The sequence below is a fragment of the Perca fluviatilis genome, chromosome 1, assembly GCF_010015445.1.
Source record: "Perca fluviatilis chromosome 1, GENO_Pfluv_1.0, whole genome shotgun sequence".
NCBI classification, from domain to species: domain Eukaryota; kingdom Metazoa; phylum Chordata; class Actinopteri; order Perciformes; family Percidae; genus Perca; species Perca fluviatilis.
In genome coordinates, this window is record NC_053112.1 from 41079520 (window position 1) to 41103222 (window position 23703).

The 23703-nt window shown below is 41.5% G+C and overlaps 1 protein-coding gene across 2 annotated transcripts; it reads left to right on the top strand.

Moving 5' to 3' along the window:
• The first annotated feature begins 19 nt into the window (after nt 1-19).
• pi4k2b (phosphatidylinositol 4-kinase type 2 beta) lies at nt 20-18562 on the top strand. 2 transcript variants are annotated; one of them, XM_039804451.1, is made up of 11 exons: nt 20-615; nt 7137-7288; nt 8676-8756; nt 8913-9032; nt 9274-9405; nt 10534-10687; nt 13293-13351; nt 13860-13962; nt 16051-16184; nt 16329-16388; nt 17180-18562. In XM_039804451.1, exons 1-11 carry the CDS (start codon nt 213-215, stop codon nt 17351-17353), a joined length of 1572 nt encoding a protein of 523 aa, XP_039660385.1. In that variant the 5' UTR covers nt 20-212; the 3' UTR covers nt 17354-18562. The 2 variants fall into 2 exon arrangements, with proteins under 2 accessions (XP_039660385.1, XP_039660391.1); XM_039804457.1 differs by having other exon boundaries at nt 20-567.
• The last annotated feature ends 5141 nt before the right edge of the window (nt 18563-23703 follow it).

Sequence of the window (23703 nt, forward strand, 5' to 3'; positions counted from 1 at the left end):
TGGTGCGCATGCGCAGTGAGCCAACTAGGAAGCAGAACAGACAAGCCTTGAGTTGACGGATGATGTGGACATGAGCGAAAGCAGCTGCTTTTGAATCATTTATCTGGGTTTTATAAACTCGTGGAAAGAAGGAGTCAATTCAAAATGGAAGGCTGACAGCTTAAAGGAAAGTCAGTGTATTTAAGTATACATTCATTAAAAACTGAGCAACAATGATGTCAGAATGCGACCCGCCGCCGGAGACGGAGACCAGCGAGCCCGTGCTGGACACCGAAGCAACAGCGGTAACGTTACCTGTTCCAGAGTGTAACTTTTACTCGTCAGACCCTGTAAAGGTATTATTTGATAGGAATGGGATCGGGTTGGGACTTGCGGCGAACCCTGGAGTCGCTGTTCGTATTTCGGACTCTTGTGAAAGCGTCTTAACCGAGCTGGAGACAGACGGCTCCAGCGAAGAGGCGCTGTTGTTACCGTGTTTAGCAGGAAGCTCGTCGTCTCCGCGGGGTGTACGAGAGAAGCGGAGCAGACACAGCTCGTCGTCGGATAAAGACACCTTGGCCTCCCCAGGTAACTGTTTGGGATCAATGCTTTCGACATCTGATAACATTAAGTTAGGTAAGGGAACCCATGCTCAAAGAGGGTATGTCCTGGGGAATGTGTTTCATATTCATTCATTTTATTTTTTCCCATATGGTTTAGTGCTGATTATCAGGCTGATTAGATTAACAAATAACAGTGAATGCAACGTGGTCATAACGCTATGATGTCATGCAAGCCCTCTGAGGAGTGTTAACTATTTCACTGTGGCTCTCCACTGGGATCTCCTAAAGGGCCCCTTTAGAGCCTTAGGCCTGATTTGGGGAACTGAAGTGTTGAATATTAATAGGATATTGGTATAACTTGTTGCCCCGACACTGTTTCTTAGCAAACACACACAACTCTAAATGTTAGGCCTAAGAAAACTATCCCCACACTCCTGTTACATTGAAGGCATCAGGCTTGTGTTTGCATGGAGATGGAGTCCGTACCCAGTCTGTGTACTCTGTGTGTTTTCCAGTTAGCTGATGCAATATCTGCATGTTATCATCCCTGTGGATGATATGAGCTGGCACTCTCACCTCGTGACCTAAACACTACATGGAAGTCCAGCCACGAGTACAGTCATGAGTATGGCTGGGCGATAATTCAATATATTTATTTATCGTCTTTCAATAAAATCATATCGTGACGCAAAATATCCTCATCTAAGTTGATAACAAGCACATACTAACTCAAATTTCTCAAAATCTGACGTGAAATATTTTGAAGGAATATCATTTGAATACTGGTTTTGGTTTTACATCACATTATCACTAATAGGATTAAAGCCCCTGACACACCAACCCGATAATCGGCCGTCGGACAGTCTGGCGAGGTCGCTGACTCAAGTCTGTTTGGTGTGTTCCGTGCCGTCGTCCGGCCTAAATTTTGGCCGACCTGACTTGCTGGGTCGGAGGGCGGGCAGTCGGACTCACTCCACCAATCTGAGTGCTAACCTGGAAATAACGAGTGGGATGAGTGATGAATGCCTCTCAAAATCTGACAAATCTTTTAAACTGACCTTTGTCGATCTGAAATGAAGACAGATTCATCAACTGCATGGCCTATTTCTCGCTTAAAATGTTTTCAGAAACACGTTTCAGTGAACTATTTTCCTAAAATAAGAGATTGTATTTCGAACGTTCCTATCGGCTGGAGAAGCCAGACCATGACGCGTTTATTTTCGGTTTTCATTCTTTTGTATTACGTCTCGCGCATGCGCACGCGCAGAAAGTGCGCTCAAGACGGCGTCGCTTCGGTGTGTTCCGAGGCACTTTTTGGACCTCTGGGAGCAGACCGATCAGTCCGACTGCCTTTTCTGCCAACAGTCAGCTGTCGGGTTGGTGTGTCAGGGACTTAACAAACTGGACTCCCAACTGACAACCTTCACGTCACACATAAATACCCCAGTGTAGTTAAATCAAACTAAATCTGATTACTCAGTACAGTATATATGGGCATGCATACATATAAACATAGTCAGAATATAGCTGGAAAATATGTTTTTTTCTCTATAATTTCACTTGAAACTGTTCAGTAATATACAAACATGGGCTTTGCCATGTGGTTATTTCATATAGGCTAGACTAAATGACCACAAAACATGCTAGATCATGATATAGGCCTATATCGTTAAAGAAATATATGAAATGACCTATATCAGGATAAGCCCAAGTTAACAGTAATTGTAAAATGTCTTCACTTTAAACACTCTTAAATCACACATTCCCAATAGTCTATGTTTCAAATAAATGTTACTGCGTTAATGCCACTTTGGATCAAGCAGGTGTTTAGGTTTCTGTACAGATGATTTCTCATATAGGAGACTAAGAGAATCTATTTTTTGCCTGTGTATTGTTTTGCCGCGTATCTGGTCAGTCTTACAGATTCACAGCACTAGATTTGTTTTGGACTATAAAAAGAAAAAGGTGATCTAGTCACCATGGAAGCGGCACATATTCGGACTGAACTACTAATTGGACATCACTCCCCCTCATACCACCCACCTTTTTTTCCCCCTGCAACTCAATTTTGGAGCATTTGTTTCCTTTTATATTCACTTCTGTTGCTCTCTCTCTCTCTCCCCCTCTCTCTCTCTCTCTCTCCCCCTCTCTCTGCTGACTCTGAGATCTATTGTTCGACCATGTTCTATCTGGGCCAGAAATCTAGGCCACAGGTATACACGCTGAGCCTGAAATGGCAGGTGTTAGTCTCCCATTTCCTCTAGCCTTTTAGAATAATGGTGTTCAGGTCTACAATTATAACGCAGTTTTTATTCAGTACATTGCAAATAAGAAGTCACACATAGTCCTCAGAGCTGTTGTACTGTGTCACTTTGTAATGATATAAAATTCTGGCAGGGCAATTCTACCATGGATATCTCATGGAACATGGCCATACACCATCCTGTCCTTCCAGCTCATATCTACATTTATATAATCTGCCAAACTACCTACTGTCTTCCTACTGTCTTCCTTTACCTGAGTCAATTGTCCGTGAGTACTGTTAGCAGTGTGCAGGAAGCAGTGTGAAATTATCATATTTTAAAGCTATGCAAAATACATTTAATCTTCATTGAAACATTTGCATACATTGACACACTTAATCATGTAGGTGTCTAAGCACAGGACAAAGATTTCGGTGTGTAATAAGTAAATGAATCAAGAATATGAGCTTGCACTGGCTAAGATATGGATTTGTGTGTAAAGCTCAGTGGGACCACACATCTTAGCAGTGCCCCTTTTCAGAGTGCAGTGTTGCGACTTCTCACACAGTTTGTGTGCACTGCAGGTCAGCAGCTCTCTAGAGCTTTGAGTGAGCGGCGCTCCTGCTGTGAAAAAGCACATCTGGGCCCGTTAACTGACCGAGGGCTCTGAGAGACAGACATTAAATATGCATAAGGCCTTTGTGCAAGCAAACCCACAGACAGACATGCATGTGTATTTACTTTCACTCCAGCTTTCTGTGGGGCGAATAATGGAAGTCGAGCGAGACATTTCTGCCTCTTGCTGTCACACCGCACAATGACATTATCATACACTTTCATCAACAGTACAGTCCAGTGCAAGCATACATCTATCATCAGGTAAGACAGCTGAATAAACAGACTGAATTTATTGTTTAAAATTAAATGAAGATAAAATATTGTGTCAGCTCGGTCTCACACGCCGATATATTGTGTTATAAATCAGAGGCACCCCGCAGTACTTCATCACAATCTATTGTTAGGTTTATGTTGACACCATATTATTTCCATATTAAAGTCAAGATGAAGCTGTTTTTAAATAACAACCAGTTTCCCTGCAGACCACCAAAATAAACATGGCCACACTTTTTGGCAGGGTGGCAAATTAGAACTTTGTAATTGTAGATCAACCAGAAGACCTTACAACCTCAGGGGGTTGCTGTGGACTGCATTGTGGCCTAACTGAGGCAAATGACCCGTCTCTTAGTAGGTAAGCGGGCGAAGATGGCGCACACAAAAAACCAGAGGACCACATGTTGCATGTCTTTTTAATATTAAGCATTTTCCAATTGGACCACTAGGATGCAAAATAATTACATACACATACAACATGTGTGTGAGTTGATCAAGTTTGGAATCTCTACTCCATGTAAATTGTGTATAAATATTAGTGCTGTCAAACGATTAACATCTTTAATCGCGATTAATCGCATTAATGTCATAGTTAACTCGCAATTAATCGCACATTTTTATCTATTCTATGTCCCTTGATTTCTTTTTGTCCCATTATTTTTTTTCTCATTTTAATGCTCTTATCAACATGGAAAAGTGGATCGGCTTGCTTTGTGCTTTTGTCGCCTGGCTTTGACGAGGGGGCGGAGAATTCGCATCAGCTGTGTGCTTCAAGTGGTATTTCAGAATGGACGTGCTGCAATGATGGCTCAGTTCACAACCACAAAACACACAGATCACTTTGGTCTTGTCAATGGAATCCTTTGGCAACTTTTTAAAAGTAAACTTTCCATTCAGAATCTTATTGGCATCCATTTTGGCGATCCACTTAAAACGTAACGTTAGCCTACTACTCTTTGGCCAGCTCGCGATATTACGAATCCCACTATGGCCACGCCAAGAACCGCCCCTTCAATAGCATTTATTGGCCAGGCGTCCATGAGAACGCAAGGTAACGTAACCCCATTTTGGTTACGTTACCACGTTACGATAGGTCCTATCCCCTGACCAATCGGCTATCCTAACCTTAACCACTCGAGGTGAAATGCCTAACGCCAACCAATCGAGCTGCTTCGTAGGGCGGGTCTTGATTCGTAATTTTGCGGCCGGCTCGCATGCCCAAACAAGTGTGTGCGGCGTTCCGGTCCAGCTAGATCCGGTGTGGTGTTGTAGATTTTCTAACGTTACTAGTTGTTGCAACAGCATGTGCAAAAAACGCCAAAGTTTGCCAGGCCAAAAAGAACGTTAATCTCGCGATAAAGAAATTGACGCTGTTAAAATGGGTTTGCGTTAACGCCGTTAATAACGCGTTTAACTGACCGCACTAATAAATATATAAACTATATATGTTTTACTTGAATGGAAATTGGTTTCATCAGGAGGGCTGTCTTGACAGTCAAGTCTTGAGGCAATTCGCTGTATGAAGTTTGCCCAAGTTATACTTGGTCTTAAATTATCTACTACTTTCAAGGCATGCTTTTAATGATTACACAGTATTTTAGGCTAAACAAGTGCCAAATGGAGTACAAAACACAAGCACAGCCTCGCCTAAAACTTCATTTTGGTAGCCTCTAGAACTACTTTGAGGTGCACCTCATGCACTGACCTTGAAAACATAAAAAATGCAGTAGTATGTGGCTTTTAGAGAGCGATGCCAGTGATAATACATCAACAACAACAACAACAACAAACAACACTGGGCGGAAGTCCTTTTGCCTGGTAGGTAAAAGTGAATTACAAACTAAACGGACTGTGATCATTTTAATGTATTTTGTTAGGAAAACGCTGACAATTATCTACTTTTTAAATAATCCAGGTCCCTGATGTAATTTTTGCATGTCCCCATCCTGCTATTTTCCCCTTCCTTCTTTTTAATTTGCTTCTCTCTCAGCCCCCCTGCAAGTGAATTAGCTTCAAAGCTATTTTTGTTTCTCCTTATCTCTCTGTGACAAATGGCATGTTAACTGTCCTCACGTCCCTTCTTCCCTTCTTCCCCCCCATCCCTGTGTCTGTCCCTCCATCGCTCCCTGCGTCCCACTGTGGCTTTGGTGTGACTGATACAGAGCATGTGGAGCCTTTCTGTCAGCTGACAGTTCTGCCCTGTGAGAGGAGGTGGTAGAAGGTGTTGTGTCATATGGTTGGGCCTTCATCAAAGGAATAATTAGAATAATAATAATTATAATTATTCACATTCATGGCATTATATCAGACCTGCAAGGCGATAGAAAATAGCCATTTTTCTGACATGTGGCAGGGTCACTCATCAGCTCTGTCGCCTCACAGCAAGAACAGTACTGGGTTTAAATCCACTGACCCACTGGACCCTTTGTGTGTGCAGTTTGCATGTTCTCCGTACGAGTTTCATCCCACAGTCCTAAGACATGCAGGTTCGGTGGAAAAGTGATTTCTCTTTTTTTTTTTTAAGATTATTTTTTTTGGTTGCCATTTTGGCCTTTAATGGATAGGACAGTTGTAGACAGGAAAGTGGGGAGAGAGCGAGAGAGGGGAAAGACATGCAGCAAAGGACCACAGGTCAGATTAGAACCCTGGGCTGCTTCACTAAGGACTGAGCCTTGATACATGGGGCGCACGCTCTACCAGGTGAGCTACCAGGGTGCACCAGAAATGGTGATTCTAATTTGCCCACAAGTGTGACTGTGTGTGTGTGATAGACTAGCCACCTGTCCAGGTTGTACCCCAGCTCTCTCCCAGTGAGTGAGTGCAGTGCTGGGAACAGCTCCAGCCTGCCATGACCCAGAACAGGATAAGCGGTTTAGAGAATGGACGGATGGATGGCTCCAGTCGCCTCTCACATACAAACCGTGTGCATGAGTGGAGAGGGTAGTTAGAGGAGAAGCAGCAGATGGAAAAGATTGACCTGTAGATCAGTTTACAAGCATATAGAAATATCATTATTTGGATGAAATTATTATTTTCAGTGTTTTTTTTTATATGCATAAATTATCTTAATACAAAACTGTTTATTTGGATGGCATTTTTTTTATAGAGCAATATCTTTTTACTTTGTAATAGGGTTTGCAAAGATGACTTACAGTATACGTGTTTTTCAATATTCTTCATCGTTCACACACAGATTAAAATCTTTCATGGCAATTGGCTCCTTTTTTATATGCTATGACACAGGTTGCCATGGATATTTCCTGATGGTGCTTTGATGTTCACAAAACTTTATTGCCAACGATTTTAACTGTGTGCCGTTTAATTTAACACCATGTTTTGGAAGTGGCATGACTGACGATGCAGTATCATAAGGAAAGCCGTTGCTGTTATTTACTGTAGCACCGTCTGATCGCCCACAACGCAAATATGAATATCAGTCTGAACTTTTGTCCCGCTCTAGGTACCAACAGTGGAGACTTCAACCATTTCCCTGACGATCCCGAGTTTGCAGATATTATCAAAAGGGCGGAACAAGCTATCGAGAACTGCGTCTTTCCAGAGAGGATTTCCCAGGGTTCCAGCGGGAGCTACTTTGTCAAAGACCCAAAAGGGGTGAGGAGCAGATAGAGGATTGTACATTGGCCTTTTTTTAATAAGCGTTATGAGATTTAAGAAAGCATGATATAGTCACTTTCCCCACTCAGATTTGCCCAGCTAGTGTAGAAATTCAAGCTGGTGATTAAATGTGCTAGCTTTGTGACATTTAGCTTACTGTAAGCTCCCTTTTAAGGTGGTTCTAAACTGCTCTAGACCAGAGTCGAGCTGCTGAACGGAGTGAGCAGGAGGTGGACTCCGGCAGTATGCACATCGCACAACAGGAAAAAGATATTGATCTCTGACATGTTAGCAGCTTCTCTGTCACTTCACGTTTGTTGCTCATAACTTTGCATGGCGTGCCTGTGTTTTTTTTAGTCTTGTTCTTTTAGAGTGATGGTTCGGAGTAATTCACCCTAGGGTCCTTTACACCATGACCTCGAGCCAAACACCCCCCCAGAAGCTTTTTTCACCTGGGTCGAACATTGGGAGCGTTAGCGTAGAGTAGCGTTATCAGCTGAATAGCTTAGCGCAGGGGCTAATGGACCCACGTTTGTATCTTGTAAGTTACCCCACTAATAATGCCCGAAATGATACCAAATGTCTACAAGTAGTACAAATAGGTTATGCTCGCATAAAACGATGGATTGGAAAGTTTGTAAGTACACCAGAAGTTTATGAACACTTGCCTGCTCTCTTCAGCTCTCTGTTGCTGCTGCTGCTACCTGCAGTTAGACGAGTGCTTAGGGCCGTCTACAAATTACTACACCGAAAAGAGTTACAACAAAAATATTTATTAATTCAATGATTAAATAAGTTAATGTCTCCAAACGTACCTCAATTATTACTTGTCTCCTGCTAGTTATACTACAGCACTATAATATTAATAAGACAGCCCTAAGCACTCGTCTTACAGCAGCAACAACAGCAGAGAGCAGAAGCCAGCAGGCAAGTGTTATTTACATAAATGTCTGGTGTACTTAAAAACTTTCCAATCCATCGTTTTATGAGTACATAACCTATTTGTACTAGTGTAGACGTTTGGTATCATTTCGGGCATTATTAGTGGGGTAATTTACGAGATACAAACGTGGGTCCATTAGCCCCTGCGCTAAGCTATTCAGCTGATAACGCTTATTTACATACAATGTCTGGTGTACTTAAAAGGCACCAATGGAAGCCGTTTTCTGAGTTACACTTGGCCTAGGGTTGTACTAAGCGCCTAGGCGTTTCGAAGTATCACTTTAAAGGTGCCATAACATTAATTAATGGGTAATTCTGTACGTTATACACGCATTGTGTCCGGTAACCCTGTGCATACTCCCATTGTCTGCCATGTGCCAAATGTATAGCAAAATGCATTTGTGATATAACACTCTTTTTCATTGACTTTTTCCCTCTACAGAAAGTCATTGGTGTTTTCAAACCAAAGTCAGAGGAACCTTACGGTCACCTTAACCCCAAATGGACCAAATATTTTCACAAGGTACATTGTGTGACTGATCTGTTATGTGTGTGTTAACAATCCGAGGGAGTATTAGCAGACAACACTCTAAACCAGTTTTTCTTTTTTTTTAAAAAGCTTTCTCAAAGTTTCCTGGTTGCCCTCTCTTTCTTCCTCTCTCTTGCCCTCTCTCACTAGCTGTGCTGTCCGTGCTGTTTCGGCCGAGGCTGCTTGTTGCCTAACCAGGGTTACCTCTCCGAGGCTGCTGCCTCACTGGTTGATACCAAGCTCGGCCTGGGAGTGGTGCCGAAAACCAAGGTGGGGGCTCTGAGAGCATGCCTGTTATTGCATTTAAAGTGCTCATATTATGCTAATTTTCAGGTTTATAATTGTATTTAGAGGTTGTACCAGAATAGGTTTATGTGGTTTTAATTTTCAAAAAACACCATCTTTTTGTTGTACTGCACATACTTTTTTCTAGCTGTAAGAGAAACTATCCAGCAGTGGTCACAAGGTCCAACTAAACCAGTGGTAACGGAGTGCCTTCCTTTTTTATCAGGTGGTGTATCTGGCCAGTGACACATTCCACTACAGCGCCATCGACCGAGCCAAATCCAGGGGGAAGAAGTACGCCTTAGAGAAAGTCCCCAAGGTGGGACGACGCTTCCACAGAGTGGGCCTGCCACCTAAGGTAACAGAAAGTGGTAACCCTTCATGGTCTAATGTCCCCACCATTAAGCTGTTTTGTATGAGCAACCAACGAGAAACGGGCTGGAAACCCTTCTCTTGTTCATTCCTGTGTGGTGTACGCTTTCAGACTTTTTTCTTTGTTATTTGAGAAGGCCTATACAAATGGTGTAATTAGAACAAATACTAATGTGTACTAAAAATATTTGTATTGCTAACACAACATGTTAAAACAGTTTCCTTAAATGTCACATGTTTTTGTTTAACATATACATGGTCTGCTGTGTTATCATTATGAAATGAGAGCGCTGTGTTCTCAGTGAGCAGAGGGCTCAGAATAGCTGCCTGGCAGAGGATGGTAAAAGGAGTCGTGTCACACTCTCTCTGAAAAAACAGGTTTAAAAAAATAAAGAAAGAAAATAAGGTAGGAAGAGGAAGCATAAATGCCATCTCTGTTTTGAATTGTTGTTTTAGCGTCTTTCAAACAGTGATTGTGTAGTCTTGTCTCTTTTGCAGTCTGCTGTACTCACACCTGAAACCAAGTTTAGCATTTCATCAAAAACATGTAAAGCGACGTATTGTGCAGCTCCCTCTGTCTCATATTTCTATCTATCTATCTATCTATCTATCTATCTATCTATCTATCTATCTATCTATCTATCTATCTATCTATCTATCTATCTATCTATCTATCTATCTATCTATCTATCTATCTCTATCTATATATAATCTATCTATCTCTCTATATATATATATATCTATCTCTCTATCTCTCTATCTCTCTCTCTATCTCTCTATCTCTCTCCTATCTCTCTATCTCTCTATCTCTATCTCTATCTCTCTCTCTCTCTCTCTCTCTCTCTCTCTTGTAGGTGTTGGCTGTTATAAAAAAAAAAAAAAAAAGTGGCTGGAAGAATGTGTTCAGGAAGTCGTATTGAGGAAGTTGGCTTCATGTTTTCAACTGTCACGCACTGCTGACATTTTATCCTGTTGACATCACACAATTTCACGTTACATCATTGCACCCCACCACATCATTACCATATAAACAGGCTGCCTGCAATTTCAGAACACGCTGTTTTTTGTTTTTTTTTATAAATGTATATGTGATGTGGTGTGTCTTTGTTTCCAGGTGGGCTCATTTCAGCTGTTTGTGGAGGGTTACCGTGAAGCGGACTACTGGCTGCGGCGCTTTGAGGCAGAACCTCTGCCAGAGAACATCAGGAAGCAGCTGCACTCACAGTTTGAGCGGCTGGTAGTGTTGGACTACATTATCCGAAACACAGGTGAGGGGGTCTGTGTTGACATGTATTCAACACACTGTGTACCAAACTTGAACACAGCATTGCAGTTAGGGATGTTAATGATTAACCGTTAACTGAAAATAAGAATTTTGACCGATTTTTAATACTATCAGTTGAACTGTTAAAAGCAATATTTTTAACCCTTGTGTTTTTTTTTTTTGGGGTCAAAATTTAAAATTAAAACGTTTATTTTTCTGTCCCCTTTTTCCAAGTCTTTTGTCACTTATTCTTGTTAAGTTTGTTGATTTTTTTTTTTTTTGCGCTTGTTTTTTTTGACGTTTTTGTTGTTCTTTTCCACTTTGAACCTTTTTTTCCGACATTTTTGTCATTTTTTTTTCAACGTTCTTTTATTAATTCTTTTCTTCAAATACTATAAAATTAAATAAAACACCCAAATTCAATAATAGTAGTGAACAGATCATTTATTTTACTTGTGAAGAGCGTTGCATGGAACCATCCGCATAATTGTTTTTGGACAATTTGGTTTCAGTAAAACCCAAATTTCTGATGTAGAAACATTTTGATAATTGGTCAAATTTGACCCGAAGACAATAGGAGGGTTAAAACAAAAATCAAAAAACGTTATTTAAAAACAATGTTTTTGCGTGATAAAAGAAAAATGAGGCTATACAATATATTTCTTAACTGCTAGTTAACTTGTTGGTGCAAACTTTGCACTAGCATGTTGCGTTTTAGCTGCTCTTTTTTTTTTTTTTCCTGCTGGATGGTGCTCACGGCGGAGAGCTATGTGACACATGTCTCTACATCGATGAGGGCTGCCCGCCCCACACACACACACACACACCCAGTCTGCCAGGCAGACACACAGCTGACAACTTTGCAGGTGGATGCGATGGAGACAGGCTCAGACATACAGTACACGCCACAGGACGCTGTGGACTTGTGCTGGTTGCTCAGTTCCAGGAAAGTGGCTGCACGTGTCCAGCCTGGCTCCGCCCTCCTTGGCTAAGGCGAACGCTAGCGATGCTAAGCCGATAGTTGTTGTCGTCTCCCCTCTTGTTAGCCTGGTCCTACCAGACAGTACGTAGGAGGGCGGAGCCAGGCTACCAGAGTGGCTCTGGGCGGATCCAAGATCCACTTGTCAATGGAGAGTGGCCAGACTCTCTGTACAAATGAAATGTACGAGAGTCTGGTAGGACCAGGCTAGCACGTGTCCACGACAATGGACGGAACATCCTGGCTGTGCCGCCGGTACAAGTCTGCAGCTCTCCGCATATGCAGGAAAGTGTCCTAGCCTCCCAGATGGGAGAACTGGGACTCTGTTGCCTGCTTGTCGGTTAACGGTTAATAGACCTTTTTCACGGCAGGCATGTTGACATCTCAGTAGGAAAAGCACAGGTGTATTCAAACCCGTTAATGATGGCTGCATTCCACTTAGGAGAGGTCCTGGTATTAAACCATTAATAATGGCTGCATTCCACTTAGGAGAGGTCCTGGTATTAAACCATTACTGATGGCTGCATTCCTCTTAGGAGAGGTCCTGGTATTAAACCATTACTGATGGCTGCATTCCACTTAGGAGAGGTCCTGGTATTAAACCATTACTGATGGCTGCATTCCACTTAGGAGAGGTCCTGGTATTAAACCATTACTGATGGCTGCATTCCTCTTAGGAGAGGCCCTGGTATTGTGCATGCTGACTCAATGAAATGGCTTACTGGGACACTTGATGGAATTGAGCCATCGTTAAGGTTATCAATTTCAGCTGTGCTTTTCCTACTATGACAAGTCAACATGTCTGCTGTGAAATATGGTCTATAATCGGTCAGTCTATATCCACGACGTTCCACTTCTGGGATTGCTTCGGTGCCGCCAGAAATGTCCGCGTTTCCTTCCGCTTTCTTTGTGTTTGAATTTTAACCTCCGGTGGATTTCTGAGGACTATGGTTAACTGCTCCTCAGATCTCTGCAGGGTAAATCCAGACAGCTAGCTAGACTATCTGTCCAATCTGAGGTTTCTGTTGCACGACTAAAACTACTTTTGAACGTACACATGTTCCACCATGTTCCTTCCCGAGGCTGTTTTGCAGAGGCACTGTGGCTCCATCCGGCCCTAGCGATTGTGACTGGTTTAAAGAAATGCCAACAAACCAGAGCACGTTTTTCTCCCATCCCTGAATGCTGTGTGGTCTCGCCAGACCCTCCTTCGCAGCGCTGTGGAGGAAGGTCTGCCAATGCAATTGGTTAACAAGGGTCGGCTATCGGTCAACAAAAAAACTTCTAAATAAGCATCCGTAATCACAGTCCATCACTCCAACTTTTTCACGTTCCTGTTCCTACTATGTTGGCCACTTTACTTTCATTGATGGCCGACTTTTGGTAATGACAAAACTGCCATTCGTCCTATTTTACTAGAGTGAGTTTTTCTTTTGCACTCAAGCCATTTACAGTCATTGCACTACATTGCTGCGTGTTGACGTTGTCAGCCTATTTGAAAGTTCACTAGTGTGTTACATTGAATTTGCGCTCGTCATTACGGCCAATCCTTTATAAAAGCTAGCTGTCTGGCTGTGGTCTTTCCCTACCTGCGCACTTATTTCCATTTTCTCTTTGTCTTCGTCCTCAGATCGAGGGAATGACAACTGGTTGATCAAGTATGAGAAGCCAGGAGGAGAGGGACAAAAGGTGAGGTTAAATGCACACATACTTAGGGTGTGTTCAGACTGATCAAAGAACAAATTCTCAGCCTGCCTCGTGCATTTGAACTGCTGGAATGCTGATACATTGTCACTGTGGGACACATCCCATGTTACACACACACACACACACAAACACACAAACACAAACGCTTAAACGCTTAAACACGCACACTTGTGTACTTGATGCTCTGTCACTTATCCATATGCAGGACACATTGGGGCCCACATTGACAGACAATAGGTTGGATATTGCAGGTCTGGAACAAACCAGTGCCCCAGAGACTTTGTTGGTTACAGATCCCAGAACACGGTCTGCCTCCCGATCATCAATCATCATTTGCCATGCGTTGATAAATGAGCAAAAGGTTGTCATTTATCTGTCCAATTAATCAGGCCTTTGGACAGTGATCAATGACCCGTCTGGTCATCGATCATAAATCACTCTGTCAGTTGTTGGTGATGACTTCTTTGATCCTCTTTTCCTCTCACTGTAGGATGCAGAGTGGCCAGAGAATAGTTTCGAGTCCTGCATTAAGATTGCAGCAATCGACAACGGCCTGGCCTTCCCCTTTAAACACCCGGACGAATGGAGAGCCTGTATGTTGGTCTATTTCCTCCCTCACTTCTCTTTATACATGTTCTGTTTTTTCTGCTCACTGTCTCTTACGGGGCCATTATTGTAGCAGAACTATTGGCAAACGTGTGTGGTAAATTGTGTCCATCCGTGTATGCGTAATCAGATTTGTAAATGTGAAGACAAATCTGTAAATGCATACATTGATCTGTGAATGTGTAGACAAATCTGTAAATGCGTACATGGAGGCACTACTGAGGCGCAATGTGGACAGAGCGGTACAGACAAATCTCCACACACACCACACACATTGGCAGACCTCTGCCACAGCAGAAGTGTAGCAACAATCATGCCTTATAAAACTAACTTTCTGTCATATTTGCTGGGGGTGTCTAACTGCGTGTCAATCACTACTCATGCACACGCATTCATTCTCTCTTGTGGGGGGAGAGAGCTTTAAAAAAAAATGATTTTCAGCCATTACTATCGAAGTATGCATTGACAGATTACAGATTTGTCTACACATTTACTGGTTCACATTCACATGGATAGCTAGGCATTTTCCAAAGGTTAAGAAAAAAAAAAAACCACGTTATGTTTTTTGTACGGATTAAACAAACATTACCTTTGGACAGTGCCAGGCTGTGTGTGTTTGTGCTAAGCCAACCAGCTGCTGGCTGTAGCTTCATATTTACCCTACAAACATGAGAGTGGTTTCAGTCCTCCTATCTGAGCTCTCAACACAAAGTGAACCAGCTTGTTTTTTCTAACTGTTCTTTTAATTGCCTGTCCCTCAAATAGTTAACCACTTATTTATTTAGATTTTTTTATTCTTGCCATGATGAGTCAGTCGTAAGACGGTTAACAATAAATAAAAGCAACAGTAAAAACACACTACAAAACGGTAAAGACGCAACATAATATAACAAGATAGTGTGTACTCTACAAATAGTTATACAGTCCTTCCAGAAAAATGCGGAGCTTTTTGTGATTGTTGCGGGCAAAAATCCTTGATTTTGCGGCACGTTTTCTTAAAAAATGCAATGGAATATGCACGATATTTATGCAATTTTATGCGATGAAATTGCGGGAACTTGCAAACATTGCGGTTTGATGAAAAAGAGAAAAAAGTGATTCCCCCAACACCCTGCTTTTCGATGATGTTCACGTCGCGTAATTACATCACTTCATAACGTTCCCATGGCAACAGGGGGAAATGGCTGCTCTTGTGTGAAGTAAACGCAACATTTTTCAACTTTCTGCTAAGATATACAGTACAGGCCAAAAATTTGGACACACCTTCTCATTCAATGCGTTTCCTTTTTATTTTCATGACTATTTACTTTGTAGATTCTCACTGAAGGCATCAAAACTATGAATGAACACATATGGAATTATGTACTTAACAAAAAAGTGTGAAATAACTGAAAACATGTCTTATATTTTAGATTCTTCAAAGTAGCCACCCTTTGCTTTTTTATTAATAAGGGAAAAATTCCACTAATTAACCCTGACAAAGCACACCTGTGAAGTGAAAACCATTTCAGGTGACTACCTCATGAAGCTCATTGAGAGAACTCCAAGGGTTTTCAGAGTTATCAAAAAAAGCAAAGGGTGGCTACTTTGAAGAATCTAAAATATAAGACACGTTTTCAGTTATTTCACACTTTTTTGTTAAGTACATAATTCCATATGTGTTCATTCATAGTTTTGATGCCTTCAGTGAGAATCTACAATGTAAATAGTCATGAAAATAAAGAAACACATTGAATGAGAAGGTGTGTCCAAACTTTTGGCCTGTACTGTATGTGACTTTTATGCAACGAAAATGCGGGGATTATGAAATCATGCAAGCCCCGCATATTTTACGCGGAAATATGCAATTTATGCGGCGAATGTGCGGCATGTTTGAAAAAATGTGGCCCCCGCATAAATATGTGGACTTTGGCTGATTATACGTTGAATTATGCGATCGCATAATCACGTTTTTCTGGAGGGACTGGTTATAGACAATTGTGCGAGAGGAAGGCTATGGCTGTAGTGGCAGGCAACGGTTGTTTAATGTCATCCAGCGTGTTGTGACAAAGTGGACCGTTGCCTCCCCCCATCAGACCCGTTCCACTGGGCATGGCTCCCCCAGGCTAAGGTGGCCTTCTCCCAGGAGACCAGAGAACTGGTGCTGTCCCGCCTCTCCGACATGAACTTTGTCCAGGACCTCTGTGAGGACCTCTATGAAATGTTCAAGGTACGAGCCCCCCCGTAACGTTCTTCGCTCCCCGTTTTCTCTGTTTAGACAGATTACGATTAAGAGAAGAGCTGTCTGTCTGTCTGTCGGCGGTGTAACATGAGACAGGACCCCTGCTAACAGAGTTATTGTTTTTCTCTTCAGACGGATAAAGGCTTTGACAAAGCCATGTTTGAGAGGCAGATGTCTGTTATGAGGGGACAGGTGAGTTTTCTTTCTTTTTAAAGTTGTTGCTATCAGCCTCTTTGCCTTGTCTTTCTCCTTTTGTGTCCTATATTTTGTTTTTCCTTGTTTTTGTTTTTTTTATATCCTGCCATGCTCTCCTTCCTCTCTCCCGTGCCCTACTTTCAGTCACTTTCGTTGTTTGCTCTGTGACTTAATCACCATCCGTCTTGACCTAATTTCTCACCCTCCACCCTCCTGTCTACTGCCCTGCCTCACCTTTTCATGTCTTTCATTTCTACTCCTCATCTCAACCGTTTACCTTTTTTGGATTGATGACCACTGAGTGTGTCATATCCATAACAGTCTATGGTCATAGCATAATGATTACGAAGACAAAGCAGACAGTTATTTCCATGAAGCAAGTCTTTTTTTTTTTTTAATGTAGTTCCCATAATTTACTATACCCAGTGTTGTTGTGTTCTTCTTTTTCCAGTAGTATCTCAATATATTGATTTAATATCTCAGAATATTGACTACGTATCTCAATATATTGACTTAGTAACTCAGAATATTGAATAAGAGCTGGCGCGGTTATTTGATTCGACAGAAAATGACTTATTTTGATTTATTAATCGTTGAAGTCATTTTTAGACGGATTAGGCTGATCCATGTTGCTTCAGATTTCATAGGTGCTTAACCACACTCACTCACTCACTCACTCTCACTCACTCACTCACTCACTCACTCACTCACTCACTCACTCTCTTAAATGCAACCAATAAAAAAAATGGTTTGTGTACGTCCTACATCATGAACCCTGTCTCCACCAGGTGTTGAACCTGACCCAGGCGCTAAAGGACGGGAGGAGCCCCATCCAGCTGGTGCAGATGCCCCGGGTGGTAGTGGAGCGCAGCCGCTCAGGCGGCCATGGACGCGTGGTCACGCTCGGCAATGCCTTCACACAGACCTTCCATTGCAAGCGGCCCTTTTTCTCCTCGTGGTAGTCAGAGGATGGGTGAGGAGGGCGAGCTAAGGAGAGACTTCTGCAACAGCTCTTTTTTTTATTTATTTTTTTTTTGTCCTGAAGTGAGGGAGAAGACGGGAATATCACACTGGACACACTGGCTCATATTTCTTTTGGCGAGAGAAGAAATGAAGAGGAAGACACGGATGATAGAAAGTTAAGATGAAGAAACTTGGCTTCTGTGCATTCCTCGTGGTTGTGAAGAGAACACAGAGAAGCATGGCAGCTGGAGAGATTGGCATACCATTGTCTCCTTGAGACCTTGGGGCTGTTTGCGGTTACCATGGTGACTTGATTGGATAATCGGCTTTTCCACAGAGGTGGGCTTTGTTTATTGTTAGAAGGCAGAAAGGATTTTTTATTTTTTACCCAAAGTACCTACTGAAGTCTCTTGCAAGGTCTCTTAGTGGGGTTAATGGCCAAAGAAAAGTACCTGCAGACCACAGAAGTAACAGATGTGTGGTCCACTATGTTTGGGAATCTAAAGGACTGCTTTCACAGATCTCTCCAGGAAGTGATTTTTTTGTTCCTGGTTTGGGTTAAAGTCCCAAACTATTTGCTTTGCCTTGTAGGATTACTTGTTAAAATCTAGACGTGCACTTGCACTGCTGGAGGTGTTGGACTAGTTCTACAGAACCGGGTCAAACCACTTTTTATCCAGTGTTTGTTTTCACATTCTGTTGAACAAACAGTGTCTTCAACTCTCACTACTGCCAAAATCTGCTTGTGGGAGGAATATTTAAAAGCCTCAAGAAGAGAATATTGTTGAAACTTGAATATGACATTTGGGGTAGGAGGACTAGTAATAAACACATTGCTTGAATGTAATCTGTTTACGGTTTCTACACAGATTCTTGCTCCTAAACATTTCAATACGAGTGAATGCTGTAAAAAATGTTTTTTTTTTTTTTTTCAACAATGAATGTATTTGTTGTTAGACATGTATTTAATTGCTGGCAAGCAGCTTTCTCTTGAACCTCGTGGCATGGGCGGAAGGCTACCTCGTCCCTGCCCTTTACGATACATTATATGAAGAGGAAAAACTAAAACAGAGGACGATATTTCACACTTGCTCGATGCCGTTGTGTTTTTCTTATGTATGCATCTTGAAATTTGTATTCCAACTCGATGATTGTATGAGTAAAGTTGTATATTTAACAGATGAAAAATAAAATTTGGGAAATTTAAATCTTTGTTTTGGTCTGTTGTGTATTACACAGTTTCACAGAAAAAGCGTGATTGTGTAAGGAATGAGATGAAGATGAAATCTGCTTTTTGACTTAACTGCTGAGGGAAGCAAAATGGTACACAGGGTTACAGCTGTGTACATGAACTGCCTTCAATCATTGTTGACAAAGGTGTGTTGAGCAGAGACCTGGGACTGACCGGACCATTACACTTGGAGACTTAATGATTAACTGATCTCAGAAACAGTAACACATCAAGACAAAGGGAGCTATTCATAACTGTTGTATACAAATGCAGACTAACATGAACACTATTTGAGTTATTTACTAAAGTAATTTATAAGATTTGAATATACAGTGTATATCCATAAAACAGAAAAGAGAAAACACAAGTACATTTTAAAGGTAAAATAATAGATATTAATAAATAGAGATATGATTAGTAGTAGTCTTGTGATTGTACTGTGGGGATTCAGTCATGTATCTTACCTAACTTACTGTACATCTAGGGCTGCAACTAACGCTTGTTTTCAGGATTGATTTACTAAAATGTTTTTATATACATCAAGTAATCATAGTAGTAATCATTTAGTTAGTTACAATGTAAGTTTTACAGTCTATGTTCAGAGTCCAATTAATTTATTTTAGGCCATTATTTATAGGACAGCTGAAGACGTGAAAGTGGAGAGAAATAACATGCAGCAAAGGGCCGCAGGCCGGAGTCAAACCCGTGGCCGCTGTGTCGAGTAGTAAACCTCTATATATGGACGCACGCTCTACCAGCTGAGCTCCCCAGGTGCCCTTGCTTTTTATTTTTTTATTTTACAATTGTCATAAAACCCATTGATATTCAATTTACAACAATATAAAACTTAATAAAGCAACAAATCCTCACATTTGAGACGCTTGAAGTGAATAATATTCGGCAATTTGTCCAAATGAAAATTGATTATCGAAATTCGACAAATTGATGAATTGTGTAATAGTTTCAGGATTCGGGGGTGTGGGTGCAATAACTACATCATTTAGCATGGTTCATCACCATGGTTATGGTAATCCTTGACTGTGTGTCAGTGGGCAGATCCACAGTTCACGCTGCAGGTTAGGCTGATGTAACAAGTTGAATGGAGGCATTGATGAGCGGATGTTATCCTGTGAACACAAGCACGTGCAGAATTGAAATGCACTCATTAAAACATCTCTACATGTATGTGCAAAAGAAACACACGCAGCAAGACGCACACACCTCCACAGTATGCCCCTTCAACCGTAACCCTGGTAGAAGTGAGGTAGTTAAAGGTGTCACCACCCACTCATCCCTCGGCACCCACACATACTATGAGAGGAAACCGGATACAAAAGAAAAACCTGTTGCAATATGATCAGTGTCAGCAGTAAGACGTAGAGGGACACATAGCTTAACACTGCCACCATGTGGAAATCATGTCATGAAATTCAGAGTGCAGTATTTGGAATCGGCTTCGTTTTCCCCTTTTAATGTAATGCCTTATTGTTATTTATTCATTTTTTTGTGCATTCTTTTTGGAAAATTGTTGATTGTTGACCAAAACAAATTACTACTACTACCACTCAAATTGACTGACAGATCTTCTAAAACAATGACCAATATTAAACTTTTATTTTTTACACTGCTTGTTTACATCAGTCATATTTTGAGTTAAACGGGCCTATTTTTTGAATTATAATTGCAGTATGACGCTGTAGTGCTTCACAGTCACAAGCAGGAGTGTCAACACAGTAGGCCTTTTACACAGCACACATTAGGACTTGTCATAGTAGGAAAAGCACACAAATGGAACAGAGCCATTGTTAAAGGTGCTGTAGGTAAGATTGTAAAGATCCAGGGGCCTGTTGCACAAAACCAGGATAAGGGATTAAGCCGGGATATTCAAGTTATCCTGGATGAATTTAGCTTTGACTTGGTATCACAAAAGCAGGTTGAATTAAACCCAGCCAAGTAACCATGGCAATTTATTCTTTGCAGCTAGCCTGCTCCAGAGCAGGCTAACAGCCAGGCTAAGATTAATCCTGGATCCTCTGATCCGAAATAAACGTGTTTAACATTTATACCGTTGTCTTCTGAATGTGTTCCACTTTATTTTTATTAACATGCATTACTTGTCACTATTGCTGTCACAAGTTTGATTTAAATCCTACTATTGCAGTTGTTTGGATTGTAAGAAATGGTTGCACTGGCACCGGAGATAAAGTGGGACGATGCGGAGGAAATGGGCTTTTCCTCCGCTGCTCTCCCTGTGAAATTTTCCCGGTGCAACGTGGAGAGGCGGGGGGAGGCAGGGGGATCCTCCCACACCGTGCAGCGGTGGAGACTTTTGGCATCAATAACGACGACAATGGCACCTGACCAAACGTCCGTATTTTACGAGATGGGAGCGAGAATGTGTTCAAAGCTTCTTAATCTTTTTATTTTGGTCACTTGTCATCTTCGAGCTTGGGAGTGAGAAAAAAAACATGAATAATAATAGGCTACATTGTTTTACAGATATGCTTACAGTATTGAAGTCACTTACTTCTTTTTCTAGTTTTTGTCCAGTCATGTTTGTTCTGTATGAACATTAATTGTAGAAAGATATTTAGAATTAGACATAGCTTATAGAGATTGGTGCATATGATTGTAAAACATATTCTCGCATTATGAATAAGGGTTTGAAATTAAGCCTAGTCCTTAGGGTAAATTTCCCGAAGAACAAGAATTCCCTCTGCTCACTTTTAAGGCAAAGTATAGGCTAAATAATAATACATTTTATTTATATAGTGCTTTACAGGCTACTCAAAGACACTTTACAGTAAAACCAGCACATTTAGCACACAAAAAGAGATTCAGCAATAAAACCAACACATAAAACAAGCATATTAAAAGCAATTAAAACAGAGTGTACAACTTTGTAAAAATGCTGAGTGACTAGGCTCTAAGTAGATCTTTTTAAATCCTTATACGCATTCAGTCGGTCCCCTAATGTTTGTTGGGCTTTTTTCTCTCTGTCTGATAACAGCAGCCGTATTTCCCTTTTTGCATATTATATGTTTCACCTCCTCGTAATGTTCCATTAAAAGCTGCTGCTCAGCAGGTCAAAAATATGCCGCACGCGTCTTCTGCATTTCTGCATCAGTAAATCTGTGATCGCTACCATGGTCTACTTAAGAAAGCCGTGGACGTGCACTTAGCCCAGCTATCTACACCTGGCTTGACATAGCTTCACCTTCTCATCCCCGCTCGGCAAACGTGCAACCGATTAAGCCGCGATGAGCGGATCACACTAAGTCAAGCTGCGCTTTTTCAGTTATCCTGGATTTCTTCATTCTACTTTTGTGCAACAGGCCCCAGGACCAGCCCAAAAATGTGAACATCAACAACTTCTCAGTCCCTCCCCCCTTTCCACTAAAGCCCAAGACGGTCTCCTAAGCCCTTCCCCCCACAAGGGAGAATGAATGCGTGTGCATGAGCAGTGATTGACACGCAGTTAGACACTCCCCCCCCTCCCCCGGCCCTGATTGGTGCATCTGAACAGGGAGCGGTGGATTTTTGCAAATTGCACTACAGGCTGTTAACTTCATGTAGTTCTACTGGAACATAGGAGAGATATGACAGAAAGTTAGTTTTATAAGGCTTACCTACTGCACCTTTAACATGATTAACAATGGCTCTGTTCCGTTCAAGTGCCCCATTGTGTGCAATACCAGGACCCTGAATCTAAAGCAGCTAAATGAGATTCAGCCATCATTCATTGGAGTATTTACACCTGTGTGTTTCCTACTGACATCATAACACAAAAAAAAACCCCACAGATATAAGAAATGCAGCTATAGCACATATTGCCTGCAGGGGTCGTATTAAAACTGTAACACTGGAGCAACTATTCCTTTTTTTGCCTTAAGGTGCAGGGAGGGAAATTACATTTTTAATTTATAATAAAGTATGAATATAAAACATATTTTGTTTAAATGTCTTGTAGAATCTCTGACAAAGGTTGAAATAAATAAATGTATTTTATGTCCATGTTACAAGATGCCATTCATCAATTCAGTGCAAAATAACTGACCTAATCTGGTTTTAGATTAAAGTAGGGCAGTCTAGAGGGAAACTCTAGTACAGGGTCCCGTAGCTGAAAAAGAGATGGAGCACGGACCTATAGCTATTGTATAAAATGAAGTTGCATATTCAAATGGGCCTACAATAACATGTAGGGCGGCCTAAAGCCTTTATACATACCTTTCAACTGCATAGAATACTAATCTATTAAAATAATAATTGTTGGCATGATTTTATAAATCATGTTTTAATGTTAAACATACATGTGGCACAGTGAATCTTACCTTTAGTACCTAAATAAAACATCACATTCATTATTAGTTTCACTTGTTTTCATTTTAAACTAATTGTATATCTGAATACAATACCCATTTTCTATAGGCTCAGTCTGCCACTTTTCTTTTTTAAAACAATTCCAGTGCTGGTCCCATGGTATCAGAATTGTGGATAGTCGTCATGGAAACATTAATTAGTCATGTGACAAGGGCTGGGAAGATTGGCATAACAGGCAGCCCAGAGACAGTACTCTGATCCATTGGAAATCACAAATGTCAGATTGCCAGCATTCTGTCAAAATCATATTTCAGGGGGGGGGGGGCGGTGCCACCCCGTGCCCCCCTTCCAGCAGATCTCTGCTCTAGTAGACTAGTCGGGGAACAGGCCCTTTAACAGGTCGTTACTGAAAGGCTGGTTATAAATGGTGTTGATCAGTTTCCCATCATGAGAAAGTGAGTGGCTCCCTGGCTCCAGTTCGCCTCGGGCTCTGGGATCGCTCACTCACAGAACTGATGTATCCAGTCACCAGGCTGTCAAAATATGCAGGCACTGTTGACTCAGCAATGTCGTGAGTTCAATCTACAGAGAGCTGAGAACACGAGCTCCATAGGCCCAATCGCTTCTCAAACAGCGCCACAGCTCTGTGGAGTGAAGTAACACGTGGCGTGTTTCTATATGTATTTATTCAGGATCTGGACACAGGGACACATTTTGTAGAGATACATTTAATATGACGATATAAGGAACCAATTGAACCCCCGAGCTCTTTGGCTGGTGCTTTCAACATTCATCACC